This window comes from Mandrillus leucophaeus, unplaced genomic scaffold, assembly GCF_000951045.1.
Source record: "Mandrillus leucophaeus isolate KB7577 unplaced genomic scaffold, Mleu.le_1.0 Scaffold691, whole genome shotgun sequence".
In the NCBI taxonomy this organism is placed as follows: domain Eukaryota; kingdom Metazoa; phylum Chordata; class Mammalia; order Primates; family Cercopithecidae; genus Mandrillus; species Mandrillus leucophaeus.
In genome coordinates, this window is record NW_012107486.1 from 154,671 (window position 1) to 168,085 (window position 13,415).

The window sequence follows — 13,415 nt, forward strand, 5'->3', positions numbered from 1 at the left end:
CATTAAAAAGAAAACCATACACCAGTATGTGTGATATACACTTAAAATCAGTAACTACTGGAGCTCTTTCACTGGCAAAGATCTAGGGTAGGGAAAAATGGTGTTGCTAATTTGTCAGGAAATTGAGAAAGATTTCGAATATACTACTTTAAAAAATCTGGCTGGTGTGGTAGCTCATGCCCTAGTCCCAGCATTTTGGAAGGCCAAAGCAGGCAAGTACAAGACCAGACTGGGGAACACGGTGAAACCCCGTCTCTACAAAAAATACAAAAATTAGCTGGGCATGGTGGCACACTTCTGTAGTCCCAGCTACTCAGGAGGCTGAGCTCAACAGGAGAATCGCTTAAGCCCATGAAGTCATGGCTGCAGTGAGCCATGATCAAGCCACTGTACTCCAGCCTGGGCAACACAGTGACACTCGTGTTTCAAAAGAAGAAAAAAAAAGAAATCCCTTCACAAGAATTTACTAAGCTATAATGTCAGTGACTTAAGGGTGAAGGAAGATGAAAGGGAGGTATTATTTCATCCTGTATAAAGAAGGTAATTAATAGCAGTAATAATAGGAAGTTGCCATGAAAACAGCTCAGGTATCCATCATAAGACAATGGTATATTCACATGATGGAACATACTGAGCAGTATAAAAGGAGGAAGTACTGAACTATAGCAATAGGATGAGACTCAAAAACATTACGCTGAATGAAAGATGCCCTACACAGAGGAGTACATATGTATAATCCCATATATATAAAGTTTGAGAACAAGCAGAACTAATCTATGGTAGAATAATATCAAAACGGTGGTTACCTTTTTGGGATTAAAAGAAAAGAGTGGCTGGGAAGGGGCATGAGGAAACTTTCTGGGGTGACAGCACCGTTCTATATCTTCATAGGCGCTTCAGTTATACAAGCATATGCATTTGTCAAAGTTAATCAAATGTGCCCTTAAGACTTGTGCATTTCATTGTATATAAATATTATTTTAAAAGAAAAACCAAATACTGAATTCTAGTTAATTATATGCCCGTTAAAATACTTAGAAGAAAGTGTACTGTTGTCTGTGTACTCTAAAATGTATCAAAAAATAAAAAAGATTTGACGAATGGCTAGATATTGGTAGAGCAAGCATAGTAAAATATTAATGGTAGAATCCAGATGGTAGAAATATAGATGTTCATTGTAAAATTCAACTTCTCTTTATGTTTAAAATTTTTCACAATATACTCTTGGGGAAAAAAATATCAAACAAAAATGTGTACACCTATGTTCAGAGCATAATTCACAAGAGTCAAAAGGTAAAAGCAAACCAATGTCCATCAACGGATATCTGAATAAACAAAATGTGGTATACGCATACAATGGAATATTATTCATCTTACAAAGGAAGGAAACTGACACATGCTACAAAATGAACGAACCTTGAAGATATTACACTGAGCGAAATACACCAGTCAAAAGGGACAAATATTGTTATGACACCATTTAAATGAAGTACCTGGAGTAGCCAAACTCAGAGATAGAAAATAGAATGGTAGTTGCCAAGGGCCAGGGGAAGGGAGGAATGGGGCGTGTTTAATGGGTACAGAGTTTCTTTTTTTTTTTTTTTGAGACGAAGTCTCCTCTGTCACACAGGCTGGAGTGCAGTGGTGTGATCTCGGCTCACTGCAACCTCCACCTCCTGGGTTCAAGAGATTCTCCTGTCTCAGCCTCCGGAGTAGCTCACGCCTGACTAATTTTTGTATTTTTAGTAGAAATGGGGTTTCACCATGTTGGCCAAGCTGGTCTCAAACTTCTGACCTCAGGTGATCCGTCCACCTCAGCCTCCCAAAGTGCTGGGATTAAGGCATCAGCTACGGCACCTGGCTTGGTATAGCGTTTCAATTGGGGAAGATAAAAAAGTTGCATGGTGGTGGTGGTTACACATGTGAATATATTGTTTTATTTATTTATTTTTTATTATGAGACTGGATCTCAGTATGTTGCTCAGCCTAGTCTTAAAACTTCTGCGCTCAAGAGTTCCTTGTGCCTAAAAGTGTGAGCCACCACACTTGGCTCATGTGAAAAAAAATATACGTATGTATATTTTTGAGAGTGAGTCTCACTTTGTCGCCCAAGCTGGAATCCAGTGTCACGATCTCAGCTCACTGCAACCTCTACCTCCTGGGTTCAAGTGATTCTCTTGCCCCAGCCTCCCAAGCAGCTGGGACTACAGGCATGTGCCACCATGCCCAGCTAATTTTCGTATTTTTAGTAGAGACGGGGTTTCACTATGTTGGCCAGGCTGGTCTTGAACTCCTGACCTCAGGTGATCCACCTGCCTTGGTCTCCCAAAGTGCTAGGATGACAAGCGCGAGCCATGGCACCCGGCCTCATGTGAGCATATTTAATGCCACAGAACTGTAGATTTAAAAATAATTAAAATGATACATTTTATGTATATTTCACCACTATTAAAGCATACCAAAAATAAGTTGCCAAAGCTTATAGGATTTAAGCTACTTTCACTACTTTCTGATTTTGTATTAAATCTAAGTTTCTGATGCAAAGCAAGACCATAGGCTTGATTTTTAAATGGCACTGCCTACATTAATGCAAATAAGCGTAATAGACAATTTGAAATGCATTTCTCAGTCATTCGTGTGAATAAACAAAGTTCCTTCAAATTAACATCTTAATCAACTATATAACCAAAATAACATATACTGTGATATACAAAGTTATTTAAGAGGATGCATTTTTTCTTCCTTCCTTTCTCAAATCTCATATAACTGCATAAATTTAGTCTCAGTATACTGACCCTGCCTCTTAAATCTTTTGCTTTTCTGTTACGTTAGTACTGTCACAGTTTCACCAGAGTTTGCAGCAGTTCCTCAAGCCAAAAGCATGCAAATTGTATTAGGAGCCACAGATTTAAAACAAAGTAGAAAAGGAAAGGAATAGTAGTCAAGAGAAAGGTAAGCCTTCTTCAAAGTATCTGAAAGAATCAACAGACTATGGAAAATGGCTAATGACAACAATTATACTGTCAACAGGACAGAAAAGGAAAGAATGTAACTAAAGACGCAGCCCAATGAAAGTGGAATTTGAGAGTGCATTAGATAAGAATCTATGGAAAACCAATGAACTATATGTATGAATGCTTTTGGGGGACTGATGATAAACATTTGTACTGGAATAATGTCATCTATTTTGCTAAAATATTACACTGTTACATTTGATCTAAAACATTTAAATTACTTCAAAGATTTAAAATACTATTTAAATACTATCAATAAGCATGTATTTAGTGTTGATTGTACAGTACACTAATCTGAGAAATAATGTGTGACAAGAATTATGTAAACATAATTTGAGCCTGATGCTTGATAGCAAATATTCTCCCCATACTTCAAATATACTTTTACAAATTATTGAAATCATCCCTTCCCTTTAAAAGATATTTTCCTGGAAGAACCAAAAATATTTGGTATGTGTGAAGAGCTGTACTAACGTGGGTCAAAGATAAAAATCGAACCACCATTTAAAAAAATAAATAGGCTTTAAGATCTTCTCTTTAACTTTTCCCTTCATATTTCAAATTCAATTTTCAAGCATTTCTCAAATGATTGAAAATATACTAAAAGTTGTAATTTAATTTTTTTTAAAAAAGTACATATGACACCATGGTGTTATAAACTCGGACCCTGAAACATCTAAGCATAACTATGAAACTTTTTTCTATTATGCAAAATACAGACAATGTCCCCTAATTACTATACCAGTAGGAAATACCAGGTAATTTTCTCAAATTAGAAATACATGCCTTACTATATTTGCATAGGTTGAGTATCCCTTATCCCAAATGCTGGTGACCAGAAGTGTTTAAAAGTTTAGATTTTAAAAAAAATTTGGAATATTTACATTATATACTTGACTGCCCCTCCTTAATCCAAAAGTCTGAAATCCAAAGTGCTCCAAAGAACATTTCCTTGGAGTGTCACACTGTTGCTAAAAAGTTTCAGACTTTGGATCATTCCAGATTTTGGATTTTCAGATGAGGAATACCCAACTTGTAGTAATTACAACTTAAATGAATAAAATATGTACACTAGGAATTATACTTATGTACAATAAAATAACTTCATTATGAAAAACAAATACATTTTATTTAAAAGGCGTTTCATATATATTTGTTCATATATAATACTTAGATCCAAATGTATGTATTCAAATAATAATTTATAAATTATAAATTCATAGTTATCAGCGAATAATGTATTTACTTCAATGTGTGGGAATACAAATATAGCTTATCATTTTATTATTAAAATTATTATTAAATTTCTCTATGTGCTCACAGCAAATTTTAAGTGCAATAAATGTGACTTTTAGTCATAAAATTAGGTTGAGGCTGGGCGCGGTGGCTCAAGTCTGTAATCCCAGCATTTTGGGAGGCCGAGACGGGCGGATCACAAGGTCAGGAGATTGAGACCATCCTGGCTAACATGGTGAAACCCCGTCTCTACTAAAAAATACAAAAACTAGCCGGGCGAGGTGGCGGATGCCTGTAGTCCCAACTACTCGGGAGGCTGAGGCAGGAGAATGGTGTGAACCTGGGAGGTGGAGCTTGCAGTGAGCTGAGATCCGGCCACTGCACTCCAGCTTGGGTGACAGAGCGAGACTCCGTCTCAAAAAAAATAAAAAATAAAAAATAAAAAAAATAAAAAAAATAAAATTAGGTTGAACCCGCTGAATGAAGATTTTAAGTAAAAATGTATATTATCCCAGAGAATCTTAGGGAATCAGTAGGGAAATATCTCAAGTTCAAATATCACATAAACACAAAAAAGAACTGAATGTCCTTTCAAAACTATAATTGTTACCCAACTTATAATAAGAAAATGTCAAAAGAACAGAAAGGGTTAAAAGCATTTAACTAGAAGTTTAATTTTGAGGCTACACACTTTACTCCATCATCAAGGCTTACCAAATTGTTTTATTTGCTAGAGCTTTAAATGTGATGAAGCAATACCATTTATTTTATTTTGGGATGTTAAGTTTGATTTTGATTTTAAGCTCCCACCTCCCTTATGTTCTTAAATTAATTCATACAAATCCCTGATTAATAATAAAAGGGTTTGCCATCAGTATTCAAAGCCCAGGCTGAGTTGTCATGGCTGAGAGGGCAGAAATCTGCTTGGAGCAATGAGAGAACCCAACTGAATTCTTGGCGTCTCAGTCTATGAATGTGTAAGCACTTCATCTGTTCATGAAATACAATGTTCTGGCAGGCTGAGGGTAAAGGTAGCTGCATGGTTAACAAACTGGAAGATCTGGAAAGCAGCACTACATCAAAGTAATGAAATACACAAGTTTTCCTTATCTTTACACACACAAAATACGTGTTATTTAGTGTAAGCTATCTGTGTTCTAGGCACTTATTCCACTCCTATCACAGCTGTCCATTCAGTGATCTTTGTGGAGGTCACGTATGAATTCGACTTCTAGTAATATTTTATAAAAGAAATTGTTGCAAACCAGAGCATAACACAAGGAAGGCCAAATGACAACTGTTTATCCTTCTTTTTCTTCCTTTTATTTATCCTTCTAAAATCTAGTGGTAGGAAGAATACTCTCCCAGACCTGGTTTCTACTTAGCAGTTATACGGATTTGAGCAAGTAAATGTAGGTCTCTGAACTTCAGTTCCTGTCTGTAAAACAAGAACAGTATCTGCCTTAGAGAATTGTTGTAAAGATAATATAGTAATAAGTGAAAGTACTCTGTAAACTATCACACGCATTGTATAAAGTATTATGTGTCATTTGAAAGATAAATATTAACAGGCAACATATAGTACACACAAGATACTTCCAGTGAAAAAACTGTGACTTTGAAAAGTTAAGTGGCTTACTTATTTATTTCTGTTATATTATCATCATCCTTCACTCATACTATTAATAATAAAAGTAGCTAAAATATACAGACGGTCTCAACTGATCCAAAACCCTTCTGAAATATCAGATAAACATAAATCAAGTAAGAGCATTATCAGAATATATAAATGAGATGGTGTCACTCACCTCATGAGACAGTGATATAAGCAAAAAACAAATGTTTGTTGCTGTAAGCAACTGAAATATGGGGGTCGTTTGTGCCACAGCAAAAGCTGACTGATATAAGTACAATCCACAGCTTAGCAATGAGTATTTACATAGTCATAATAATATTAATATTGATTCAACAGAGATTCAATCAGAAAGCTAAAATTAAAAGTTGTGATATAATTATGTTAGGAGGGTCAGAGAGAGAGGGAGATGAGTAAAACAGTTAAATCTAAATGTAACACAGAAACAAATCAATAATGTCTAAAGTTGAAAAATCAAGAAATAGAAGTATATTATTTAGAGTTATGTAGGTAAGGTGAAAAAGACACATTAAAAGAACTGGAAGTCTGGCCAGGTGCAGTGGCTCACATCTGTAATCCTAGCACTTTGGGAGGCTGAGGCAGGCTGATTACTAAAGCTGAGGAGTTCGAGACCAGCCTGGGCAACATGGTGAAACCCCATCTCTACTAAAAATACAAAAATTAGCCAGGCGTGGTAGTGCACACCTGTGGTCCCAGCTACACGGGGACTGAGGTAGGAGGATCACTTGAGCCCAGGAGGCAGAGGCTACAGTGAGTCCTGATCATGCCACTGCACTCCAGCCTGAGAATCTGTCTTTTAAAAAAAAAAAAAAAAAAGTTTTTGCCTTACGGGAGCTAGAATAAAATGTAAGAAGGATGCAGGTAAGAGATTATCTTTTTGTTTATAAGACTAATAGTAACATTTGATTTCTTTTTAAGGATGAATGTATTAACTTTATAAAAATTTTAACTCACAAGCACAAAGATAAAAAACTACAATAAAAAAATCAAGGGAAGCAATCATGTTGAATTTATTTAAAAAAGAAAGCTGTACAGGCATACCTTGTTTTATTGCACTATGCGTCATTGTACTTTGCAAATACTGTGTTTTTTGTAAATTAAAGATTTGTAGCAACCCTGAGTTAAGCCAACTATTATTGCCATTTTTCCAACAAGATGTGCTCACTTCATGTCTCTGTGTCACACTGAGATAATTCTTGCAATATTTCAAAGTTTTTCATTACTATTATATCTGTTAGGGTAATGATCGGTGATCTTTGATGTCACTATTGTAATTGTTGTGGAGTGCTACAAACCACACTGAGAAAGATGGCAAATTTAACTAATAGATACTTTGTGTGTTCTGACTGCTCCACTGACTGGCTGTTCCTGGTCTCTCCCCCGCTCTTCAGGATTCCCTACTGACTGAGACACAAAAATATTGAAATTATTAGCCAATAATACAATAGTCGCTAAGTTTCAAGTAAAACCTAGTGTCAAGTGAAAGGAAAAGGGTTGCACCATCTTTCACCTTCAATCAAATGCCAGAAATGATTAAGCTTAGTGAGGAAGGCATACTGAAAATCAACATAGGTCAAAAGCTAGGCTCCTTGCGCCAAACTGCCAATTTGTGAATGCCAGAGAAAAATTCTTGAGGAAATTAAAAGTGCTATTCCAGTGAGCATACAAATGATACAAAAGTTAAAAAGCCTTATTGCTGATATGGAAAAAGTGAGCGGTCTGGATAGAAGATCAACCAGCCACAACATTCCCTTAAGCCAAAGCCTGATCCAGGGCAAGGTTCTAGTTCTCTTCAAGTCTGTGAAGGTTGAGAAAGGTAAGGGGGCTGCAGAAGAAAAGTCTGAAGCTAGCAGAGGCTAGTTCATGAGGTTAAAGGAAAGAGGCCATCTCCATAACATAAAAGTACAAGGTGAAGCACCAAGTGCTGATGTAGAAGCTGCAGCAAGTTATCCAGAAGACCTAGCTAAAGTAACTGATAAAGGTGACTACACTCAACAACCATCTTCAATGTAGAGAAAACAGACTACTCCTACTATTGAAAGAAGATACCATCCAGGACCTTCACGGCTGGAGAGAAGTCAATACCTGGCCTCAAAGCTTCAAAAGACAGACTAATACTCTTGTTAGGGGATAATGCGGCTGTTGCCTTTAAGTTGAAACCAATGCTCATTTACCATTCTGAAAATCCTAGGGCCCTTAAAAATTACTCTCAATCTATTCTGCCTGTGCTTTTGAAATGGGAAAACAAAGCCTGAATGGATCTGAAAGGATTCACCATTCCAGATCCATTAAGAACATGCGTGATGGGAGGAGGTCAAAATGTCAACATTAACAAGAGCCTGGAAGAAGTTGATTCTAACCTTCATGGATGACACTGATAAGGATTCAAGACTTCAGTGGACAAGTTACTTGCAGATGTAACTGCAAGAGAACTAAAATTAGAAGTGGAACCTGAAGATGTGATGGAATTGCTACAATTTCATGATAAAACTTGAATGGATGAGGAGTTGCTTCTTATGGATAAGCAAAGAAAGTGGTTTCTTAAGACACAATCTACTCTGGTGAAGATGTTGTGAACATTGTTGAAATAACAACAAAAATTTTAAAATACAACATAAACTCAGTTGATAAAGCAGTGGCAGGGTTTGAAAGGATTGGCTACAATTTTGAAAGAAGTTTCACTGTGGGTAAAATGCTATCAAACAGCATTGCATGTACAGAGAAATCTTTTACGAAGGAAGACTCAATCAATGTAGCTATCTTCACTGCTGACTTATGTTAAGACATTGCCACAGCCACCCCAACTTTCAGTGCCTACCACTGTGATCAGTCAGCAGCCATCAACACTGAGGCAAGACCTTTTGCCCCACGAAGATTATGACTTGCTGAAGGCAAGCCAGATGATTGTCAGAATTTTTTTAGTAATAAAGTATTTTAAATTAAAGTATGTACTTTTTTAAAGATATAATGCTACTCTACACTTAATAGATGACTGTAGAGTGTAAACACAACTTTTTTGTTTGTTTGTTTTTTAAGATGGAGTCTTGCTCTGTTACCCAGCCTGGAGTGCAATGGTGCGATCTCGGCTCACTGCAACCTCTGCCTCCCAGGTTCAAGCATTTCTCCTACTGCAGCCTCCCAAGTAGCTGGGATTACAGGCACCCGCCACCATGCCTGGCTAATTTTTTTTTGTATTTTTAGTAGAGATGGGGTTCACTATGTTGGCCAGGCTGGTCTCAAGCTCCTGACCTTGTGGTCCACCCGCCTCAGCCTCCCAAAGTGCTGGGATTACAGGCATCAGTCACCGTGTCCACCCAGTAAACACAACTTTTATATGCACTGGGAAACCAAAAATTTCATGTGACTTGCTTTATTGCAATAGTCACTTTACTGCAGTAGTCTGGAACTGAATCTGCAATATTTCAGAGGTATGCCTGTATTTTGATTCTGAAAGGCAAAAAACAAACAAACAGACAAAAACCACAAACCCAGTTAGAATCAGAAGACCTGGTATTATTTTGTTTACTTAATGAAAACCACATAGGATTACTAGTCCCTTTGTGCAGCATCATAGTCTTAACATTTTCAATTCCAGATGCCACTGACAATATTATCACAGGAAAGATGTTGCCGAAAGGTGAGACAATATTAAGGGCTAACCTTTTATATAGGCAGCTCTGAATTACACATAAGTTAATTATTATCTATTCTACAGATTATCTATGATCACTCAATGCTTTCTTCCTAACAATTACTACCTTTGGCCATTTCAGTAATCTTTCACAGCATCACCAAAGAATGAGAAAATGATTAGAAGTAAATTAGTAAATGTTGCTCCTTTGTTAACAACTATAATGCAGGGTCAGTTAAAACTCAGTTTGTGAATGGTATTATTCACAACACAAATAAATTAAGAAGTAATAGGCAAGGCACAGTGGCTCATGCCTATAATCCTAACACTTTGGGAAGCTGAGGCAGGAGGATCATTTGAGATCAGGAGGACAACACCAACCCGGACGACACAGCAATACCCCATCTCCACAAAAAATAAAAAAATTAGCCAGGAGTGACGACACATGCCTGTAGTCCCGGCTACTTGGGAGGCTAAGGCAAGAGGACTGCATAAGTCCGTGAGTTTGAGGATGCGGTGAGCTATTAGTGCACCAATGCACTCCAGCCTGGGCAACAGAGTGAGACCCTGTCTCTCTCTCTCTAAAAAAAGAAGTAATATATTTTATAAAATAATTTACTATACGATTCCTTTAATTAGTAGGCCAGCATTTAAATTATTGATTTACCAAAATTCGGACACAGTTTTCTAGAGATACATTTATTGAGCAAAGAACAATATACCTAGCTGTTCAAGGTATAATAACAGAAGAAAGCTATTTATAAATGAGATATTGCTATTACCTGTAGATTTCACTTATTTTGCTAATAATCTCTCCCTTTAGCATAAACATATGGAAGCTATCAGACTCCTACAAATTTCAGGTAGCAACTTCTAAAACATAGATAAAAATATGTTTGACACAATCACAGAACGTATCTTAACTAGGTAACAGCATCTCATTTAGATATTCTGATATACTCTTAGCCATGCTGTACTTTGAGTTGTAGTTCATTGGCCTACCATTTAGGAAAAAGCACTGGGGCAGAACAACCATAGGAAAATAATTAACAGGGCATGTTTTTCATACCTCTTCATCTTTCACATTCACATCCACATTTTTCGATTTGATGGCTTTGGTTATATGGTCAATGTTGTTTTCCCTGCAGTAATCAAATATATTTTTGTCTTCTTCCCTAGAATAAAAAAAAGAAAGGTCTTTTTCTTACTGGGTAATACAAAAAAGTTACATATTTTCAACACAATCTGTTTGCTGCTGACATAGATGTTAATGGACTCTGTTTAAAAAAAAATTTACATGAACAGTAATAGTTTTTCAGTAGCTGTAATACATCCAACTCCTGAAAAGACTAAAGTTCTTAGTTTCCCACTTGCCTTACAGGATAAGAGAATAAATTGTTACTCAAGTTTTTAAAATATACATGAAAGTTATTTTCTTAAAGCAAAGAAAATCAATTAGACAAAAAGAGGAGGGCATTAAAAAATTCAGAAATCCTTTATAAGATAGTAGAATCAAAGACTAGAAAGAAAAGCTGGGAAGCATACTACATACCCAGCACTCTTCTAAGTATATTGTATGTGCTAATTCACTTAATCTTTCATCCAACAACTTCACTTTACAAATGAAGAAACAGGCAAAAAGGAGACATTAAATGACCTGCCAAATGGTACTACATTTATCAAAGGTAGAATAAGAGCTAGAATTCACTTAGATCAACTGATTTTGTATATAGTACATTTTTCTATTATATTATGCTGCCTTTTGACTAATCAGCTGCAGTCTATTCCAAAACCTGAAGCAGAAGTTCTTAACATGAAATCTATGAGCTCTCTAAATAATGTACAGAATTATCTTTATAATGCAGGTGCATTTTTCTGGCTGTTGTATGTACAGGGGGAAGAACTGTTTCAGATTCTCAAAAGAATCAGTGACTCCCATAAAGATCAGTAATTTACAGTATTAACAATCAAATTGCCCCATATGTGGACTGAATGTTATGAACAAGTATAAAGGAATGCATTTTCCGTTCCAAAAGTCAAACTAATGTGTTTTATAACTTGCAATGCCATAGCATCCATTCATCAGAAAGCAAAACACCTGGTCATCGGAGTTCTTATATCTTAAAAGCCAATCTAAACATCTTGTGCCATATACAGTCATAGCTAATTTTCTTAAAAGACACTACTTTGGCATCAGCCATCTAAGCATTCTTTAAGCATCTGAAGTATTTTATTGAGCACCTACTACATGTAAGGCACTGGACAAGAATTTGTTGATAACAGATACGAGGCTAAGCAAGAAAGTTTGCCTTTAAGACACAAACAGTATAGTTGGGATGACAAAAATCTACACAGGATTAACATAAAAGCTGAATCCTTAACAAGGACTACAAGAAAAGAGAGGAGAAACAACTTGCTTCAAGCTAGAGAAAATGAAGTAGGTTTTAAGAAAGAAATCATGTTTAATAGGTCTATATGGTCACTTGAAGAGGCCCTGTTAAACAGAAGAGAAAATGCTTTTTCGATCTTATTCTGTAAAGAAAATAAGAAGTGAGGCCAAACCCCAGAAAAGAAAATTCTGATTTTAAAAAGTAGAGCTGCAAATAATACCACTTTAGTCATATTTAACCACCATTAAAAACACCATGTCTCAGGAGGCTGAGGCAGGAGAATGGCGTGAACCTGGGAGGCGGAGCTTGCAGTGAGCTGACATCCCGTCACTGCACTCCAGCCTGGGCAACAGAGCCAGACACCGTCTCAAAAAATCAAAAAAACAAACAAAACAAACAAACAAACAACAAAGAAAACCCATGTCTGCACTTTGGGAGGCCGAGGTGGGTGGATCATGAGGTCAGGAGTTCGAAACTAGCCTGACCAACATGGTGAAACCCCGTTTCTAATAAAAATACACACATTAGCTGGGCACGGTGGCACATGCCTGTAATCCCAGCTACTCAGGAGGTTGAGGAAGGAGAATCACTTGAACCCAGGACGTGCAGGTTGCAGTGAGCCAAGATCATGCCACAGCACTCCAGTCTCGGCGACAGAGTGAGACTCTGTCTCAAACAAACAAAAAAACAAACACCATGTCTATGAAAGAATACCTTCAGAGTTCCAACTTAAGGATAATAGGGACCTACTTTCTTTCAATCCAGTAACAGAAAACCCACTAATTCAAGAGGCACCAACCTCAACTGTTACAGAAAGGACTGTGTCTTTTAAAATCATAGCAATACTACAGTGCTACTCGCCAATTGTTTTTGAATTGGAAAATAATGGGAAGTTGGTGGTAGGGCACAGAAAGGAAAGCAGAAGGATCCTTGGCATATGGGTTACCCATACTCAGTAATATGAAAGGGTTATTCACAGATGAGAGGACCTTTGGAGTGGCCCCTCTTCCTGAGTCCAACTTCCAAATGTGCATGTATACCTATGCTATCAGCAGTAAAGAAGTAAACACAGTACAAACACAAATAAATTTCTATTTTGTTTAATGTATCTTAAATATGTTTCTTAGTCACATCATATACATCAATAAGTTTTTTTTGCTATGTGATTTTTTGGAGGGCAGGTGGCATTTGTTTAAGTATTTGTTTATCATATATAGTTTATCATCACTAAATATGCTAGGCACAGAGATATTAACAAAATACTTCAGGACAGTGTATACATATAAATTAAATACCAAAAAGAGAAGTTCAATAAATTCACCAAAAATGTGCTACAAGGCTGAATGATGAATATAAAAAAATTAAGTGATATTCTTGGGCTTAATTGTTAAATATAGATATACCCAATAATATAATTGGGTATATAATATAAATAAATATACCCAATCCCACACCAAATTTTGAGTATTTCACCTTCTACAACCAAGCTG

General features: G+C 36.5%; 1 protein-coding gene across 2 annotated transcripts in view; it reads right to left on the minus strand.

The window, feature by feature from the left end:
- Positions 1-13,415, minus strand: part of ACBD6 (acyl-CoA binding domain containing 6) — a 209,575-nt gene that overhangs the window by 105,392 nt on the left and 90,768 nt on the right. For both annotated transcript variants that reach the window (XM_012002620.1, XM_012002621.1), the window contains one exon: positions 10,605-10,710. In XM_012002620.1, the coding sequence (XP_011858010.1) occupies positions 10,605-10,710 (106 nt within the window). The remainder of the gene's footprint in view (positions 1-10,604; positions 10,711-13,415) is intronic.